This window comes from Tasmannia lanceolata, unplaced genomic scaffold (assembly GCF_043159265.1).
Source record: "Tasmannia lanceolata isolate RefF3 unplaced genomic scaffold, GAP_Taslan_0.1 ptg000025l, whole genome shotgun sequence".
Lineage (NCBI taxonomy): Eukaryota > Viridiplantae > Streptophyta > Magnoliopsida > Canellales > Winteraceae > Tasmannia > Tasmannia lanceolata.
Genome location: NW_027518702.1, coordinates 4,192,534 through 4,213,730, shown reverse-complemented (window position 1 = coordinate 4,213,730; position 21,197 = coordinate 4,192,534). Strand labels below are relative to the sequence as shown.

The 21,197-nt window shown below is 42.6% G+C and overlaps 1 protein-coding gene and 1 long non-coding RNA gene across 2 annotated transcripts; both read left to right on the top strand.

Annotated features, from left to right (window-relative positions):
• Positions 1 to 9,610: 9,610 nt before the first annotated feature.
• Positions 9,611 to 20,067, top strand: LOC143857539 (uncharacterized). Its single transcript, XR_013238694.1, has 2 exons — positions 9,611 to 10,924; positions 18,221 to 20,067. It is a non-coding gene; the product is annotated as an uncharacterized LOC143857539 (long non-coding RNA).
• PEX11A (peroxin 11A) lies at positions 17,139 to 18,184 on the top strand. Its single transcript, XM_077368005.1, has one exon. The coding sequence runs from the start codon at positions 17,163 to 17,165 to the stop codon at positions 17,931 to 17,933; it is 771 nt and encodes a 256-aa protein (XP_077224120.1). The 5' UTR covers positions 17,139 to 17,162; the 3' UTR covers positions 17,934 to 18,184.
• Positions 20,068 to 21,197: the final 1,130 nt, after the last annotated feature.

Genomic DNA, 21,197 nt, shown 5'->3' with positions numbered 1-21,197 from the left:
CGTGGTCCTGTGCGCTTCGACTTTTGACCAGCATATCATCCACATACACTTCCATATTTCGGCCGATCTGGTTCTGAAAAAGTCTGTTCACCAGCCTTTGGTAAGTAGCTCCGGCGTTTTTGAGGCCGAAGGGCATGACTCGGTAGCAATAAGTCCCTTGATCTGTGACGAATGAGGTCTTTGGTATATCCGATTCGTACATCCTGATCTGGTTATATCCGGAGAAGGCGTCCATGAAGCTCAACAGTTCATGACCCGCTGTGGCGTCGATGAGCTGATCGATCTTCGGGAGCGGATAACTGTCCTTGGGACAAGCCTTATTCAGATCAGTAAAATCGACGCAGGTTCTCCACTTTCCATTAGTCTTCTTGACTAGGACTACGTTTGCTAGCCAGTCCGGATATTGAATCTCGCGAATGAAGTCAGCCTTCAGAAGCCTCTCCACTTCTTCTTTTATTGCCTGTCGCCTTTCAAAAGCAAAGTGTCTCCTTTTCTGTTTCACCGGTCTGCAGGTTGAATCGACACCAAGCCTATGAGTGCTGATCTCTGGATCGATGCCGGGCATATCGGCGGGAACCCATGCAAAGACATCTGCATTGCCCTGGAGAAACTCGGTGAGTTGATGTTGAATGCTACTACTAAGGGAGGAACCGATCTGTAGACACCCACATTTTGCCTTACTTTAACCAACAATAACCTAATATATTGATCCGTAGAATTTCATTGGTAAAGTATGCATCCTCAAATTTTTTGAAAAAAACAAAATGATAAAGAGATGTACCTGGTGAGATGATTAGACCCGAAAAATTGAAAAATACCCTGATTGGTGAATTTAGTGTGTTAAATCCATGTGAGAACCCCCTCTATCATTGATTTATATGTTTTAGGTCATTAATATCTTGATCTGACTTTACGGATCATCAATCGGGACAAAATAAGCTAGGGTCACTTCATAGCCCGGACCCTGATTCCATTCCGAGACCCGATTTCCGTAAATCGTTATATCAATGGCAGATCTCGACCTAGGTCTAACCATCCAAAATCACCTAACCTCTCCTCTCATCCTAACCATCCAAACCTCACCTAACCTCACCTAACCTCTCCTCTCATCCTAACCATCCAAACCTCACCTAACCTCACCTAACCTCACCTAACCACCTAACCTCACCTAACCTTACCTAACCTCACCTAACCTCACCTAACCTCACCTAACCTCCTATCCCATTCTCCTATAAATACCCTCTCATCCCACCATCCAAAGGAGGAGAAGGAAGAAGAGAAGAAAAAAAAAAGAACCCCTCTCTTAGAAAATTCATCCCTCTCCCTCATCTCTTCAAGGGTTCGGCCATCCTTGCCGGATCGGGTGATTTTATACGTTGGGTGATATATATCAAAAGCAGCCATTATCAAGCAAGGAATCATCTTCAAGGAATTAACATCAAAGAAAAATCAAACACAAAGTGGGCTTTCAAAGAGGTAGGCATTTATTTCAATTCTATGTAGGGTCTGTTTTCATGCATATCTTTTACTTTAAAAGAAAAACCATGTTAGGAAGCATCTAGGATCAATCTTTAATCATATTCTTCTTGATGGTAGACTTTGAAGTTATACATGTTTCCCTCTTCTCTTAAACCCATCTTATCTTCATTTTTATTTTTCCCTAATGGTTCACACCCTGGTTCCCCCTGGTTAGCCTCTGGTTAGCTCCTGGTTGCACCCAGGTTCGATGCTGGTTGCACCCTGGTTCCCTGCTGGTTCGCACTCTGGTTCCCTACTAATTCGCACCCGGGTTCGCACCCTGGCCAGCCCCTGGTTGCACTCTGGTTCGTACCCTGGTTCACACCCTGGTTCCCCCTGGTTAGCCTCTAGTTAGACCCTGGTTGCACCCAGGTTCGCTGCTGGTTGCACCCAGGTTCGATGCTGGTTGCACCCTGGTTCCCTACTGGTTCGCACCCAGGTTCGCTGCTGGTTGCACCCAGGTTCGATGCTGGTTGCACCCTGGTTCCCCTGCTGGTTCGCACCCTGGTTCCCTGCTGGTTCGCACCCTGGTTCCCTGCTGGTTCGCACCCTGGTGCACCCTGGTCCGCACCCTGGTTTGTACCCTGCTTCCTCCTGGTTAGACCATGGCTAGTCTCGGGTTTGCTCCTAACTTAGACCCGACTCACTTGACCCTAACCATTAACCCAATCCAACCTAACCATTAACCACACCTAAACCCCATACCCATAAGCCTTAAACCCTATAACCATAGCCACACATCAACCCAAGCCATACCTTTGTCCACTCACTGAGGCACACCATTTATCCGTAAATCTGGTTACATTAAATCTAACCCAGCCAGGCCACCTGCAGCTTAAGTCAAATTGCCCCAATACAATCCAACCAAGTGGGATCCCAACCCAGCTCAACTGAGTCAACTCTAGCCAACCTCCCTAGTCGAGTTGACCCAACTCTCTAGTCGAGTATGCTCAACCTCTTTAACCGATTGGACTCTCCCCTTAGTTGACTCAATCCAATTCCTTAATCAACCCATCCCAATGCAACCGAGTCGCATTCGACCAAGTGGCGGCCTTCCATGTCACAACCGAGTCATTCCCCTATTCTACTAATGCCCGTTTACACCAAATATAACTTCCTCCCTTTTGCTTAACCAAGTCATATCCCAACACAATCTGAGTCGCCTGTCTGAATCCATTTGGCCGAATCTCATAAGCCCGCCCATTTTGAATTCCCAAAATTCAAACCCTTGATGATTCCTATATGCTCAATTCTTTGATGCAAATTCCCAATTCCAAAATCCCATTGCTAAATCAATGTTTCTGAATCTCAAGTCCAATGCTCAAATACAAACCCGATTCCTGATCCAAATACCAATTCTGTTTTCCAAAATCCAAGTAACCTCCCCTGTGGAACTACGTGTGGCTTGATCCCCATCACGGGGTACGTAGGCAATTTGGCACTCCCAAGTTCAGTCGCACCTTTCTCTATCTTTCCCATTCCCTCACACTATTCATCATCTCGATTCATCTCGTGTCTCTCGGAACCATTGGATTATGGTTTCCGTCGTAAGGACCCTTAGAGCCCAATTTAGGAACACCGGTGTCGTGTCGTGTCCTAAGTTTTAGGGAGTCTTAGGTTTTAGGGAGTCCTAGAATTAGGAGTCCAGCCTCATCACGGACGTTTGCTATGTATAGCAACCGTGCCATAGGTCTAGTTACACTAGTCACCCAATCTTTCCCTAGGACAAGCCTAGTAAACTAGGATGTAGGCAAACCTGCATTAGTCTAAGGGACCATTTGCATTTAGATGAGAATCATATAGCATCTTAGATGAAATCCTAAGATAATAAAATCCTCAACTTGAATTAAATAACTTCTCCTAAAACTGTTGAAACAGTCAATCCCGTCTAGGTCGGTGTCCTAGTTGAGTTAGGCATAAGTAGCTTAGCTTAGGTGCACCGAACTACGTCGACTCTGATCCCAGTGAGGCTTGGGTACGTAGGCAGCTTGGATGTCTGACGGCATACCACCCGCGAGTCGGCACCACAACAAATTGTGGTGTTTTGTATATTAATTTTCTTGTAAATACTTAATCAAATCACTTAGGACTTTCCATGAAATTAGAATTCTAGGAGAACTTTCACTTAGATTGAATCCAGACAAATTAATAAATCAAGATACACATTTAGGATTCTCATTGAAATTAGATCATAGGATGCATGTCACTTAGTTCGCACATTAACATAGAGTTGAATGAGCCATTTAAAATAAATTTAAAAGAGTTAGCTTTTGGAATCGAAGACCGATTATCGGGCAGGAATGGTGCATGTGGCGGATAACTCCCCATACCTTCCATTCTCGTAACCAGGTAGCGAGTCTAGATTTCTGGTTAATTTCGGGTCCTAGATCCCACATCTAGGTGGCGACTCTGTCAGTCTCTTTCATGTGGAATTCGGATTGCCTTAGTGATCCCAAGTTCACAGGAAAGATTAATTCAAATCAACATTAAAATGCACACGCCAATCGCGTGGGTACGGGAGACCAAGAGAGAGAGCGCGGCGGCTCGCGCCCCACCCCTCTCGCGGGATCGGGTACCACAGTCTGGCGACTCTGCTGGGGATCACCTAACTTCATTAAAATTTCAAAAGATAATTCATTTGAATTTAATTTAACTGGCTCATAAAAACTCTATACTTGATAGATTACTTTGTCTTGTTTTATTTTCTCATCACATTTTACTTGAACTTAATCTAACAAAACCTGAAGGCATCGTAGATTGCGCAAACATATTGCATACACTTACATCACTTGCATCTAAACCCTTGCATCTCACGTGCACACACATCCTATTTTAGGAACCCGGAGTGTTATCTAGCATGGTTGACTGGGATTTCATCACCTGGTGCCTCTGTGCTAGAGAAGCATTCCACCCTTAGCCTAGTACCTTTATGGTACGTAAACGGATCTCTTGTTCACGTACTGATACGCCGGACACTGGTACAGTATATCGAACATGGATTCGCGCTAAGGGAACTCTTGGCCTTACCCCTAGATTAACCCACACATGCATGTAGTATACGAACACATGTGCATCACGTGTGTGAGCCTAGTTTAGGATATCCTACCTATTTGTGTCTAGATTAGGCCGTAGTCCATCTTCCAATGGCTACGATCGGTCCTTAGATACACGAACAAAGTCATGAGTCGAGATCCTCTCTCCACTCCGCTAGACTAGGATTAGGGTTGATTCCCTCAGGTAACACTGTTAAAATGTGTGAAGATTAAAAACTTTCCCTTTGGGGTTAGGATATAAATCCCATCATTTTCAAAGATCTCATAGGATTAGTCATTCATGATCTATCCGTTGAAAGCAATCTTATGCTATCTCATCTAATCTCTTGATCGTGCGTCTTTCATTCTTCTGTCATGCAATTCGATCGTATCTTCATGCCATCCCCTAACTGGCAGGAGCAGAATCTCACAATCTTTCGATTATGCAATCTCATGATCTGATCATGCCTGGTCCAGATGATCCAATCTTACTTGTACCCTTAGTCCTTTCTTACTCTAAGGGCAACCTTTTTCAAGAATATTTTGCTAAGTCCTTCAGAGTTCACTATCATAATCCTTGAACTAGGGGCATTCCCCTATGCGAATCAGTCATCATGGTCAGTACAATTGTTGAGTCCGGTCTTACATTTCAAGGTCAATGCCTAGTCCAGGCAAATCATCTCTCTTTTTTATTTAGAGTTGTGAATCCTGAGCATGTTCAGGATAGGTCGTGTCCAATAATTCACTTGTGTTTGTTTCTTAAGTGTGCTTCTGATCTTAAAATAAGACTCCCTCCTCAAATGAGGACAAAATTGACGAAACTCCACTTGAGTCACAGCAATTACTTGAACAAGAGGAGGAGCGCCAATCCCAGCTTTTCAAAAATGAAATTGAAGTGGTAAACGCTGGCACTGAAACTTTGATTCAGTAAATGCCGATTGAAAATACATTACCCTCTGAAGAGTGTGAAGAATTGATAAAATTATTTCAAGAATAAGATGATTGTCTAGAAAAGCTACAACCGATACCAGGGGCAAGACATAGTTGGAAAGCTCAAAGAAAATGAAGAAAGTGAGAAGATATATGCTATACAAGGGGCATAGAGTGGAAACAACTTTCATATTTCCAATTAATGACCTTGGTTCTCAAATTCATAACATAAAGCCAACAAATTCAAGATAAGAAGTTCAAGAGCAAGCATTGAAAAGTGATCATCAGAACGAATCCATAGATGGAGGATGTCAAAGAACAAGTTTCGCTCTATGAAAGTCGAAAGCACACTTTAGAATCTTGGAAGAAGAAGATCCATTATCTCTTACCTGGAAATGCCGTCAAACTCCGTAAAAAAAAAAACAAAACAAAACAAAAAAGAAAAAAATAATCAGTACCAGACGGACTCTAGCCAATCTGAACATCGGAAGGCCCCCTTTGGCCGAATAAATCCCAAAATCAGAACCAATGTCAAAAGAATACCGGTTTGCAAACCCTTCGAGCCTGAATAAAATTTTCTTGAAAACCCATCAAACCAGGGGCATTTCCCCAAACTACGCGAGACCTGATCCCTATACTGGGGTACGTAGGCAACTCGGTTGAACCGAGTTCGGTCGATTCAAAAAGGAAAAGAAATTCAATCATTTCAAAAAAAAAAAGAGGGACAAGTTCCAGTAGAAGAGAGGTCAATTATTCCAGAAAGAAAGAAAAAAAAAAGGAAAAAATCAATTAACCTTCAAACAATTTATCTTCAAACTAGGGGCATTCGCCCTGAACTACACACGACCTGATTCCTACCTTGGGATATGTAGGCGACCTGTTCACAGGTTCGGTCGAAATCTTTGTTGAGCCTTAAGCCATTCTTTGAAAAGCCCTATCCTACCTATAAAAGTCCTTCTGGTGTTCAGAACTAATGAGCTAGATCCCGAGACACAATAAAAAAAAAATGATGAATAAGAAAAAGAGCGGAGTTTGAAGATCTGCTAGACTGAAAACCTGAAAGGGCGGTCTAGGCAAAATTTAAGATCATTCACCTGCTAAGTTGAAAACCCGAAAGGGCGGCTTAGGCAGAAGCTAAGGAGATAGCCTGCTGGATCAAAAACCTAGAAAGGTGGTTCAGGCAAAAGTTAAGGCTAGCACGGTCCGCCAAGTTAAAAACCCCGAAGAGGTGACTTGGTCACGGTAAGAGAATCAGTATAAGAAGGCTACAGCCGGTATCAAGACTGAAGATCAACTGAAGTTCAAGCAAATTCAAGTGACATCCTCAAAACTGGGTGCATTGAAGCTAAGCAATCTTAGGGGTCGTAATTAAATTCTTGAGGCATTACTGTTTCAAGGAAGAAGTCCAGTGTTTACGATTTAAAAAAAAAGCATTCCTCGAAAGGATAGACTTACCAAATAAAACGTTAACTAAGTCAGAAGCATTACTGTGTCTGTCAGTGTAGTTAGTCAATCTTTGTCATTCTAAGTTCACTCCTTCAGGGCTGCTCAATCCTTTGAGTAGTGCCTTTCATCTAAGTTTTCTCTTTAGAAAGAGTCAATCGTCGTTCCTATGTCCAAATGATGTAACTGTCTTGGTGAAGGAGGCCCGGCCTAGGCAGCTCCCTGCAATTATACCTGAAAGGGTTCGAGAATCTAGTCAAACAGCTACATTTCAAAGAAGATCAACTCAGAAGAGTTCAGAAGTAGAAACATCAAAAAGCCCAGCTTCCGTAAAAAGATCATACCCCAGGAAGGCACCTTAAGCTTGGAAGAGCCCCAGATGCAATGGTGGTTGAGCCAATTTCTCAGAAAGATGAACCATTAAAATTCGGAATCTCCTTCCAGTTAGTTAAATACTATCCTGGTCAAGAAATGTTTATCTAAACACCTGTCAAGAGGCAAATCCCACTTTTTCATGATTATATCCAAGAGAGCCATTGTTCTAAATTACCAATCTCAAATGTCTTGTTCAAGGTTTCAGTTATCAAAATCCCAAGAAGACAAGACCAACAGTCTCATTGAGAAAAATCTTGTTGAAGTTTCATAAAAGTGTTCCTAATCCATTCTTGTTACTAATGGTTCTTCGTTCATAAGGTTGGTCGTCTCATCATTCGTCAAAGTCTTGGTTTCCAATATCTTTACTGGGCACGATCTATAATGTCCCCGATTTCATTAAGTTCAAATCCAAAATTCATCAAATCCAATTCTACGTCAAATTCAAATTCATGAAAACCTCTAAATTCCTTGAGCCCGTTTGTGAACGGTGTCTCATTCTCTGAGTCCATTTGTGAATGGTCTCATCTTCTCCTTGAGCCCGTTTGTGAACGGTGCCTCATTTTCTGAGTCCATTTGTGAATGGTCTCGTGTCCTCTTTGAGCCCGTTTGTGAAGGGTGCCTCATTTCTCGAGTCCATTTGTGAATGGTCTCATCTTCTCCTTGAGCCCGTTTGCGGACGGTACCTCATTTTCCAAAAATAAAAAAATTTATCAAATCCAAATCCTTAATTAAAAAAAAAAATAAAAATCCAATCCTACGTCAAATTCAAGTTCATAAAAAATATCTAAATTCTTCGAGCCCGTTTGTGAACGGGGCCTCATTTCTCGAGTCCATTTGTGAATGGTCTCGTCTTCTCCTTGAACCCGTTTGTGAACGGTGTCTCATTCTCTGAGTCCATTTGTGAATGGTCTCATCTTCTCCTTGAGCCCGTTTGTGAACGGTGCCTCATTTTCTGAGTCCATTTGTGAATGGTCTCGTGTCCTCTTTGAGCCCGTTTGTGAACGGTGCCTCATTTCTCGAGTCCATTTGTGAATGGTCTTGTCTTCTCCTTGAGCCCGTTTGTGAACGGTGCCTCATTTCTCGAATCCATTTGTGAATGGTCTCGTCTTCTCCTTGAGCCCGTTTGTGAACGGTGCCTCTTTTCTTCGAGTCCATACAACTATGGTCTCTTATCCTCTTTGAACATCATACATCTATGATGTCTCATTTCCTTGGAATCCGTACAAATACGGTATTTCATTCTCTTCGAGTCCATACAACTATGGTCTCTTATACTCTCTGAACATCATACAACTATGATGTCCCATTCCCTTGGAATCCGTACAAATACGGTATTTCATTCTCTCCGAGTTCATACAACTATGGTCTCTTATCCCCTTTGAACATCATACAACTATGATGTCTCATTTCCTTGGAATCCGTACAAATATGGTATTTCATTCTCTTCGAGTCCATACAACTATGGTCTCTTATCCCCTTTGAACATCATACAACTATGATGTTTCATTTCCCAAAAATAAAATTTTAAAAAAATAAATTAAAAAAAATTCATCAAATCCAATCCCCGATTCAAAAAAATAATAATAAATCCAATCCTATGAAAAATCTCTAAATTCTTCGAGCCCGTTTGAGAACGGTGCCTCTTTTCTTCGAGACCATACAACTATGGTCTCTTATCCTCTTTGAACATCATACATCTATGATGTCTCATTTCCTTGGAATCCGTACAAATACGGTATTTCATTCTCTTCAAGTCCATACAACTATGGTCTCTTATCCCCTTTGAACATCATACAACTATGATGTCTCATTTCCTTGGAATCCGTACAAATACGGTATTTCATTCTCTTCGAGTCCATACAACTATAGTCTCTTATCCTCTTTGAACATCATACAACTATGATGTCTCATTTCCTTGGAATCCGTACAAATACGGTATTTCATTCTCTTCGAGTCCATACAACTATGGTCTCTTATCCCCTTTGAACATCATACAACTATGATGTCTCATTTCCTTGGAATCCTTACAAATATGGTATTTCATTCTCTTCGAGTCCATACAACTATGGTCTCTTATACCCTTTGAACATCATACAACTATGATGTCTCATTTCCTTGGAATCCGTACAAATACGGTATTTCATTCTCTTCGAGTCCATACAACTATGGTCTCTTTTCCCCTTTGAACATCATACAACTATGATGTCTCATTTCCTTGGAATCCGTACAAATACGGTATTTCATTCTCTTCAAGTCCATACAACTATGGTCTCTTATCCTCTTTGAACATCATACAACTATGATGTCTCATTTCCTTGGAATCCGTACAAATACGGTATTTCATTCTCTTCGAGTCCATACAACTATGGTCTCTTATACCCTTTGAACATCATACAACTATGATGTCTCATTTCCTTCGAATCCGTATAAATACGGTATTTCATCTTGCCCAAGCCCATTCAAAAATGATGCTGCGTTTTCATTAAGAATCTTTCAAAAGTCATCCATTATTCTCTCTGAGACCATTTGAAAATGACGTCTCATTTCCTCTGAAGCTGTTCAAAAGCGATATTCCTTTCCCTCCGAAAATCCATTTGAAAATGGTATCCCATTTCTCTCGTTGCCAGCGGCACCGCAGCGGGTTTGTTTTATTGCATTCCAATTCTAGGATTTCATCTAAGGTCTTGCATTATATTAGGTTGCATTGTGTTTAGGGGGTTCTTTGTCGATCAAAGCTACGCAAAATGGTTCTGTCATTTTGACTTTGGTATTCGATGACTACGTCGTCTCTACCAAAGAGGGGCATCTGTAGACACCCACATTTTGCCTTACTTTAACCAACAATAACCTAATATATTGATCCGTAGAATTTCATTGGTAAAGTATGCATCCTCAAATTTTTTGAAAAAAACAAAATGATAAAGAGATGTACCTGGTGAGATGATTAGACCCGAAAAATTGAAAAATACCCTGATTGGTGAATTTAGTGTGTTAAATCCATGTGAGAACCCCCTCTATCATTGATTTATATGTTTTAGGTCATTAATATCTTGATCTGACTTTACGGATCATCAATCGGGACAAAATAAGCTAGGGTCACTTCATAGCCCGGACCCTGATTCCATTCCGAGACCCGATTTCCGTAAATCGTTATATCAATGGCAGATCTCGACCTAGGTCTAACCATCCAAAATCACCTAACCTCTCCTCTCATCCTAACCATCCAAACCTCACCTAACCTCACCTAACCTCTCCTCTCATCCTAACCATCCAAACCTCACCTAACCTCACCTAACCTCACCTAACCACCTAACCTCACCTAACCTTACCTAACCTCACCTAACCTCACCTAACCTCACCTAACCTCCTATCCCATTCTCCTATAAATACCCTCTCATCCCACCATCCAAAAGAGGAGAAGGAAGAAGAGAAGAAAAAAAAAGAACCCCTCTCTTAGAAAATTCATCCCTCTCCCTCATCTCTTCAAGGGTTCGGCCATCCTTGCCGGATCGGGTGATTTTATACGTTGGGTGATATATATCAAAAGCAGCCATTATCAAGCAAGGAATCATCTTCAAGGAATTAACATCAAAGAAAAATCAAACACAAAGTGGGCTTTCAAAGAGGTAGGCATTTATTTCAATTCTATGTAGGGTCTCTTTTCATGCATATCTTTTACTTTAAAAGAAAAACCATGTTAGGAAGCATCTAGGATCAATCTTTAATCATATTCTTCTTGATGGTAGACTTTGAAGTTATACATGTTTCCCTCTTCTCTTAAACCCATCTTATCTTCATTTTTATTTTTCCCTAATGGTTCACACCCTGGTTCCCCCTGGTTAGCCTCTGGTTAGCTCCTGGTTGCACCCAGGTTCGATGCTGGTTGCACCCTGGTTCCCTGCTGGTTCGCACTCTGGTTCCCTACTAATTCGCACCCGGGTTCGCACCCTGGCCAGCCCCTGGTTGCACTCTGGTTCGTACCCTGGTTCACACCCTGGTTCCCCCTGGTTAGCCTCTAGTTAGACCCTGGTTGCACCCAGGTTCGCTGCTGGTTGCACCCAGGTTCGATGCTGGTTGCACCCTGGTTCCCTACTGGTTCGCACCCAGGTTCGCTGCTGGTTGCACCCAGGTTCGATGCTGGTTGCACCCTGGTTCCCCTGCTGGTTCGCACCCTGGTTCCCTGCTGGTTCGCACCCTGGTTCCCTGCTGGTTCGCACCCTGGTGCACCCTGGTCCGCACCCTGGTTTGTACCCTGCTTCCTCCTGGTTAGACCATGGCTAGTCTCGGGTTTGCTCCTAACTTAGACCCGACTCACTTGACCCTAACCATTAACCCAATCCAACCTAACCATTAACCACACCTAAACCCCATACCCATAAGCCTTAAACCCTATAACCATAGCCACACATCAACCCAAGCCATACCTTTGTCCACTCACTGAGGCACACCATTTATCCGTAAATCTGGTTACATTAAATCTAACCCAGCCAGGCCACCTGCAGCTTAAGTCAAATTGCCCCAATACAATCCAACCAAGTGGGATCCCAACCCAGCTCAACTGAGTCAACTCTAGCCAACCTCCCTAGTCGAGTTGACCCAACTCTCTAGTCGAGTATGCTCAACCTCTTTAACCGATTGGACTCTCCCCTTAGTTGACTCAATCCAATTCCTTAATCAACCCATCCCAATGCAACCGAGTCGCATTCGACCAAGTGGCGGCCTTCCATGTCACAACCGAGTCATTCCCCTATTCTACTAATGCCCGTTTACACCAAATATAACTTCCTCCCTTTTGCTTAACCAAGTCATATCCCAACACAATCTGAGTCGCCTGTCTGAATCCATTTGGCCGAATCTCATAAGCCCGCCCATTTTGAATTCCCAAAATTCAAACCCTTGATGATTCCTATATGCTCAATTCTTTGATGCAAATTCCCAATTCCAAAATCCCATTGCTAAATCAATGTTTCTGAATCTCAAGTCCAATGCTCAAATACAAACCCGATTCCTGATCCAAATACCAATTCTGTTTTCCAAAATCCAAGTAACCTCCCCTGTGGAACTACGTGTGGCTTGATCCCCATCACGGGGTACGTAGGCAATTTGGCACTCCCAAGTTCAGTCGCACCTTTCTCTATCTTTCCCATTCCCTCACACTATTCATCATCTCGATTCATCTCGTGTCTCTCGGAACCATTGGATTATGGTTTCCGTCGTAAGGACCCTTAGAGCCCAATTTAGGAACACCGGTGTCGTGTCGTGTCCTAAGTTTTAGGGAGTCTTAGGTTTTAGGGAGTCCTAGAGTTAGGAGTCCAGCCTCATCACGGACGTTTGCTATGTATAGCAACCGTGCCATAGGTCTAGTTACACTAGTCACCCAATCTTTCCCTAGGACAAGCCTAGTAAACTAGGATGTAGGCAAACCTGCATTAGTCTAAGGGACCATTTGCATTTAGATGAGAATCATATAGCATCTTAGATGAAATCCTAAGATAATAAAATCCTCAACTTGAATTAAATAACTTCTCCTAAAACTGTTGAAACAGTCAATCCCGTCTAGGTCGGTGTCCTAGTTGAGTTAGGCATAAGTAGCTTAGCTTAGGTGCACCGAACTACGTCGACTCTGATCCCAGTGAGGCTTGGGTACGTAGGCAGCTTGGATGTCTGACGACATACCACCCGCGAGTCGGCACCACAACAAATTGTGGTGTTTTGTATATTAATTTTCTTGTAAATACTTAATCAAATCACTTAGGACTTTCCATGAAATTAGAATTCTAGGAGAACTTTCACTTAGATTGAATCCAGACAAATTAATAAATCAAGATACACATTTAGGATTCTCATTGAAATTAGATCATAGGATGCATGTCACTTAGTTCGCACATTAACATAGAGTTGAATGAGCCATTTAAAATAAATTTAAAAGAGTTAGCTTTTGGAATCGAAGACCGATTATCGGGCAGGAATGGTGCATGTGGCGGATAACTCCCCATACCTTCCATTCTCGTAACCAGGTAGCGAGTCTAGATTTCTGGTTAATTTCGGGTCCTAGATCCCACATCTAGGTGGCGACTCTGTCAGTCTCTTTCATGTGGAATTCGGATTGCCTTAGTGATCCCAAGTTCACAGGAAAGATTAATTCAAATCAACATTAAAATGCACACGCCAATCGCGTGGGTACGGGAGACCAAGAGAGAGAGCGCGGCGGCTCGCGCCCCACCCCTCTCGCGGGATCGGGTACCACACGATCAGAGCGACTTTCTCACCGTCCTCCGGGCACAGTGGGATGGAGAGTAGGTCCTCAGCGGGTTGAGTACCCCTGAGTTCGTCCCTTACATCAAGCAGTTCGATTGGCAGTGATTCCACTGCGTTTTTTCCTTTCAGTGCCATTGCATAGCACTCCCTTGATTGAGGTTGATCTCCGCGAACTTCCCCCACGCCATTAGGGGTTATGAATTTCATTTTTTGGTGGTAGGCTGAGGCGACTGCTCGGATCAGATTCTGGCCAGGCCGTCCCAAGATAGCATTATAGACCGAGGTGGCCTTCACTACCAGGAAGTTAACCATGGCGAACGCTTGACATGGTGAATCTCCGAAAAGAACAGGGAGCTCGATCTGTCCTACCACTTTTACGACCTCTCCGGAGAAGCCGAACAAATCTGAGTTCGCCGGCCTTAGACGGTCGTCGCCTATCATCATTTTCTCGAAGGCATGGTAGTATAGAATATCCGCTGAGCTCCCGTTGTCCACAAGAATTTTCTTTACCTCCCAGTTAGCAACGAGCATGGTTAACACCAATGCATCGTCGTGCGGCAAAATAAGGCTGTCCAGATCTGCGTCTGAGAAGGAGATCTCATTCTCCGTTCTTGACTTTTTGCTGGTTGTGTGAACGACGTTAACTTGCCGTGCATATGCTTTTCGAGCAGCAGAGGAGGTGCCCCCAGCGGCTGGTCCGCCCATGATTGTATTGATAACCCCCCTTGGTTGAGATCGGGGTGCCTCAGGCTGCGCGTCGGTGACCTGAGAAGTCTTATCCTGAGGAGGGGGCTGCTGTGATCTTCGAGGGCTACGGCCCTGGGGACTCTTTCCTTTGCGCCCTTGGGTGCGGCCGTCATTCTGGATGTATTTTTTCAAATAACCCCGGCTGATCAGCTGCTCAATTTCTCCCTTGAGCTGCCAGCAATCCTCTGTGTCATGGCCGTGGTCCTTGTGAAACCGACAGTACTTTGAAGGATCTCTTCTGTTTCCCTTGGAGATCATTCTAGGCGGCCACTTCACAAACTCCTCCTCGCTGATCGCCGCCAGTATGTGCTTTCTAGAGGTATTGAGAGGTGTGAAGTTCTCTTCTCTTCTCTGAGGGGGTGGAGACTTCTCTTTCCTGGGAGGTTTATCCTCCCTACGCTGTTTCGGCAGATTCTTCTCTTCAGAGGTTATCCTCCGGTTTGAATTAAGAGCTGCCAGTGTTTCTTCCACTGTTATGTACTCTTCTGCCCCGGCCATGAGATCCGCCAGTGAGTGCGGATTTTGCCGAGCCACCGCTCGACGAAAATCATCAGATCTTGCACCGGTGAGGAGTGCGTTCATAGCCGCTGAGGGATCTAAATTGGGCACCTGTAGTGCCTCCCTGTTGAAGCGGCGGACGAACACCTTCAGGGGTTCATTATCATCCTGTCGCAAGGCCATCAGGGATGCAGTCGTTTTCTTCGGCCTACGGCTACTCATGAAATGGCGGACCAGATCCTCTCCAAAATCATCGAAATTGTTGATGGAGTTTGGTTTGATCCTGGAGTACCAGTCTCTTGCCGCGCCAGTGAGCGTCGTTGGGAAGGCTCTGCAGATGAAGCCGTCGGAGGCGCCGTGGAGGAGCATCATTGTTCTAAATGTCTCCAAATGATCCACGGGATCGGTAGTGCCGTCGTACTGAGGGACGGCAGGCATTTTAAATCCTCTGGGTGCTGGAGCACTCAGGACATCATTAGTGAACGGCGTTCTGCTTGAGAACGCTCTGGAGGCGGGCCGGCTCTGATCCTTCGCCAATTCCTCTATTCGGTGGTTCATCTCCTCCGTTCTCTGTAGCAGCGGATCCGTTCTGCGGTCTGGGGACCTGATTCTTCCCACAAATGGGCTTGCCGCAGAACCGGACTGACTTTCCGGACTCCTACGACGAGGCCGAGATTTTGCCGGTGGCAAACGATCTTCGTGAGGCCGGCGCCTCTGCGTGGAGCGAGACCGCGATCTTTCGCGGTGATGAGGTTCTGTCTGGGCGTGCCTCACTATGGGGCGATAAACTTGTCTAGCGGAGTGATGAGTTCTGCCCTCCCCATGACGTGATGACTCTCCCCTGTGGACTCCTTGGGCAGATCGCGGGGCTTCTGGAGGAGGTGGAGGGGGTGCTTGAAGTAGTTGTTGGTACTGACCAACAAGGGCCGTCATCTGCTGGAAGAGGGCTTGGACTTGCTCCGAGGTGGGCACGGGATTGTGATGCTCCGAGCGAGAAAGGCTTTGGTCGGCAGAAGCTGCCACTACCATCGAGGCGATTCGACCGCTCCGGGTCCTGCGAGGTAGCGCGGCTTGGTCGTTCTGCGCAGAAGCTAACCGCGCACTCTTGCGCCCTGCCATTTTGTAAGTGAGATGTAAGAACAGCTTTTAGTTCTTGGTCCCACGGATGGCGCCAATCTGTTAGACCTAAAATCGGTAACAGGTACAGCAGTGGCGTAAGAACTGAGAGCGAGTGACGAGGGAGGTTGAGTATGAGTTCTGTGGTGAGTACTTAGTCCTGCACAAGGCAAACAAGGTCAGAAGACCAGACCGGATTTTACTCCGGACAGGTCCTTCGACACTCAAGTCAGTATGAGCAAGAGTGAAGGGAAATGTCAGTTTTTAGGGAGAAGAGGGTTTTTTAGCATTACCCATTAGTCTGAGCTTTAGTCCCCTATTTATAAGGAAAATCTGTTGAGGTGTCCTGGACAGGTGTCCAGGACAGGTGGCGGCCTGTGAGAGGCTGGATCTCACCTACTCTGAACAGGTGGCAGCCTGTGAGAGGCTGGGTCTCACCTACTCTGGGACAGGTGGCAGCCTGTGAGAGGCTGGGTCTCACCTACTCTGGGACAGGTGGCAGCCTGTGAGAGGCTGGGTCTCACCTACCCTGGGACAGGTGGCAGCCTGTGAAAGGCTGGTGTTTTCACACCCCATCAATCAGATTTGAGATCATTCAATTATAAGATCTTGGTTGTAAATATGGGAAATGGGCCGATCATGCGTCTCATTTCCTTCTATGTTAAAATATCTCATGTTAAAACTCCTCTTTAATTTAAAAAAAGGGTGATGATAAATTCGCACCCCTTGCAATGTGGTTTGGCTTCAAAAAGCATTAGGACTGTTTGGATATGCGGATTTTAGAATCCAGGTTTTTAGTTTGAAAACAGTGTAAAAGAGGGTTCATGATCAAGCAGCTGTATGCTGTTCTGACATCGTTTCTTGGATTTCAGGTGAGAAATTCAGGTTTTAAAAATCTCTCCTACATCCTGAGATTTCTCAAACCTAGAAATATGGGAGGATCTGCTAATGTCATGTCATGTTGTCGGAAAGAAGGGTGAGAAGTAAAAATCGAGTAAAAAAAAACAGCTGGTCCGCTTCTTTTCTCGTCTCTTAGCTACAACTTTAAACAAATTCCGGATTCTAAAATCCTTGTATCTACAATTCACATTATTTATAAGTCACCACACCACAATTCCCGTTATAATGGGGGCGAATTATCCTACAAGGGTGCGAATTTATCATATCTCTAATAAAAGCATCATTAAGACCCTGGCCTTTATATATTACGAGATGTTACATCTCTCTCTCTCTCTCTACAAATCCATGGCGACTCAGTCTCCTCCTCCTTCAGAAACACCCAAAACCCATCTTTCTCAAGCATCAAAAGAACGAGATTTCTTAACCCATCTAGAGGTCTATCTAGCCAAAAGAGATGGCATCGATAAGCTCCTCAAAATATCAAGGTACGCATCCAAAATAATCCTCTCCTCTTCAATCCTTCCACAAACCCTAGATCTCAATCACCGTCTCAAAAGCTTCGAATCAAGCGTTGGAATCAGTAGAAAAGCCTTTAGATTAGGTAAATTCATCCAAGACATAAACTCTCTTCGAAACTCGAATTTCAATTCCACTGAAAATAAAATCCTCAATTTTATTTCCTATGGGGGAGAGGGTTTTTATTATTTTGTAGAACAATTCGTTTGGTTATCAAAAACGGGTTTAATCGATGCAAAATACTCTTCTAAGTTGCAAAAAATTAGTGCTTGGGCTGAATTTGTTGGGTATTTAGGGAGTATAAGTTTGAAAATTAGGGATTTGAGGAGGATTGATGAAGAGGAGGGTTTTTTGGTGTTGAAGATTGAGGATTTGAAATCTAGGGTTTGTGGGTTTGATAAAGAGGAGGAAGAAATGAGGAAATTGGGGGTGAAAAGGTTCCTTAAGAAGCTATCGATTGTGCAAGATGTTTCAGATTGTTTGATGGCGATTGGGGATATTCGAGATGGGAAAGGGAGGATTTTTAATCCGGTTTTGATGGCGTCCGCGGGTCTGATTTCGGCTCTTATCAGTACACATAAGAACTGGTTGTCTTGTTGAATTGGGTATGAATAATCTTTGTTGTGAACAATGGGTCTAATTTATCTATAGAAAAAAATGAAGTGCTTTGAATCATTGTTTTTTGACTCACCAGAAGTTTCAATTGCGCTTATATTCATCACTGTAGGAATTGGGTTCAAGCTTATGTTACTGTTTTTTAGGTGGGGTGAATCCCCATAGGAAGTTCAATTAGAATCTGTGTTCACTTTTTTTTAGTTTTCTATCCTTATGAATAAAGCTTCTTTTTGATTTATTGTTGTAATAATTTCTGTTGTTGGATAGGATAGAATGGAAGAAATTGATCCATGCAGACGAACCCAACTAGTGTCAGGATTAGACTTAGTCAATTTGAGCCGGGTAGATCCTTTCACCTTCTTCACGAAAATTTTCTAAAGGATTCATTAGCCGACCCCAACTAGTTTGGGGCAAAGGCTTAGTTGAGTTGAGTTGAGTTGTTGTAATAATTTCTGTTGTTGATAATGGGTCTAATGTATCTACAAAGGAAAAAAGAAGTGCTTCGAATCATTGCTATTTGACTGTAGGAATTTCAACTGCGCTTATATTCATCACTGTTGGAATTGGGTTCAAGCTTATTTTACTGTTTTTTTAACGTGGCACGAATCCATGGAGGAATTTCAATTAGAATCTGTGTTCACATTTTTTAGTTTTCTCTCCTTGTGAATAAAGCTTCTTTTTGATTGATAGTGTGTGAAACAACAGTTACTCCAAAATCTTAAGCTGTTAGAGTTGGTGTTATTTAATTATTTATACTTCAACATTCCCCCTCTCGTGTGATCCCTCTTTTGGGTATTTGACTTCCTTGGAATTTCAATTGCGCTTATATTCATCACTGCAGGAATTGGGTTCAAGCTTATTTTACTATTTTTTATATGGCGTGAATCCATGGAGGAATTTCAATTAGAATCTATCATTAAAAATAAAATAAAATTTTCAATTAGAATCTAAGTTCACTTTTCTTAGTTTTCTCTCCTCATGAATAAAGCTTCTTTTTGGTTCATGGTGTGTGAATCAGCCAATTACATCAAAAAGTCTAAGTTGTTAGAGTGGTGTTATTCAATCATTTATACTTCAACACTCCCCCTTGCGTGTGGCCCTTCTTTTGGGTTTGGTGGGTTGGCCTTGCACGTGGATATTTTTAATACCAAGGAGTTTTTGGGTTTTGAACCCAGGGTCTGCCGTGAGGCAATACCTCTGATACCATGTGAAACATCCAATTGCTCCAAAAGCTTAAGCTATTAGAGTTGGTGTTATTTAATCATTTATACTTCAACATGGTGTCGGGCAATCTTCTTTGAAATGTGATTATGGCGTAGCCGGAAGCGCGAAGAGCGAGTCGGGGTTGAACTACGTCGACACCGATCGGATTATTACCACTGAACAGTGATAGGGAAGAACTAAAGATTTTCGAACGACAAACTGAATTGTATGAATGGCCGAAGTTCTTATGCAGGGCGATTACTGTGTTAAAGTTCGAGGTGAGTTATACAAACTGAAGATCTTCTAATGGAATGCGTTGTTCTTGATTTGTTATTAGAAACGACAGGGAGATTGAATGATAAATTAAAAACACAAGATACAAGAAACAAACTGTTCTTGATTTCCCTGGTTTTATTTTTGTATTCGTATTGCCCTTTTAGAATAGTTCTTCATGTTTTTTGTTTGGTTGTGTGGAAAATCAATTGAGATTCCCACTGAACAGTGGTAGAAAATAACTACAGATTTTCAAACGACAAGCTGAAATGTATGGAAGGCCGAAGTTCTTTTGCTGGGCAATACTGTGTTAAAGTTCTAGGCGAGTTATAGTTATATACAAACTGAAGATGTTCCAATTAAATGCTTTGTTCCAGAATTGTTACCAGGAACGGCAAGGAGATTGAATGATAAATAGAGAATACAAGATACAAAAATGTACAGAGGTATGTATAAGGCTTCCTTGGTTTTATTTTTGTATTCCTGTTGCCCTTTTAGAATGTTTCTTCATGATTTTTTTAATTTGGTCGTGTTGAAAATCAATTGAGAAAAAAATGGCAAACATGCTTGTATGAAGCCTTGAACAAGTCTCAGCATGACCTACCATTTCATTCCAATATTTGAAACTTAAGATTGAACAACTTATTTGCAGAAGGGGAGAGTAGGGAGAGTATATTTTAGTTATTTCAGTTGTTATCTATAATTAATCATGGGAGTAAAATACAGTTGTGCATGGAAATTTCAGTTGTTTTCTCCTAAAACAATGGGATATTGCATTATGGCCCATGTTACATGGATTCTGAGCCAGCAAAGTACATATGTTCTTTATTCTAATAGTTTAGGATTCATCGCAACACTTCTAGATCTCTTTTATTTGGTTTTTCTGAACACTACTTCCACAACTATACAATTACCAGATGTTTTAGTTTTATCCATTTTAATAGTAATGTTTTTACAAGAAAATAAAATAATGTATTTACTTAATTTTTAATATATTACTTGTTCTAACCATATTATTATGTGCAAATTAAAATTTAAGAATTGATTAAAATACTTTAGTGGATCTACTAATCGTCTATTATGTCTTTTTAAAAATCAAATGACACTCTTTTCACATTTAGTTCTACTTACAAGACACGAGATACCCTTATGTTAAAAAAATGTATTCTTAATCGAGAGCACTAACAATAAAAAAGAAAATCAATCAGTTTACCTTTATATGCACTTCCATATCAAACTTGATTGCTTTTGCGAGGGCCAAAGGTAATGTTGCAGTAGAACATGAGCAGGGGAAGCTTTGGATACAGAACAATGCAACATGAAACAGAGTTGGCTCCTATCCAATTATGCTAATTTTTTCTACACTTTCATTTTCATTGCACCCAGTCAAGCCAATCTCTGTTTAACCAATTCCCCCATTTTTCAGGAACTTACATATGAGAATCTTTAGTAGCAGTTGAAAGCTAAGCGGATGCAAGCAAGATTACTTTAGATTTGACTCACCATAATCTCACAACTTCAATCCCATTTTAGGCCAAACACTTCTGAACCTGTGACTAGTAAACATTTGCTATGTTTGGCAACCATGAATTGTTTTTCATGGAATATTAGCTCAACAGTTTAGAGAAGGATAGGGAGAGTGTGAGAGGGAGAGAAATGAGAGGGCATGAGTGAGGAGATTGTGATGACCCAAAGTTCCCTTGCTTCTACTTTTGCAACACTCCAACCATAGGGCTCATTTCAATCAACATTACAACCACACAAGATAAGATA

What these genes read in the sequence shown, in the direction of transcription:
- PEX11A (XM_077368005.1), top strand. Translation starts at nt 17,163, where the DNA reads ATGGCGACTCAGTCTCCTCCTCCTTCAGAAACACCCAAAACCCATCTT.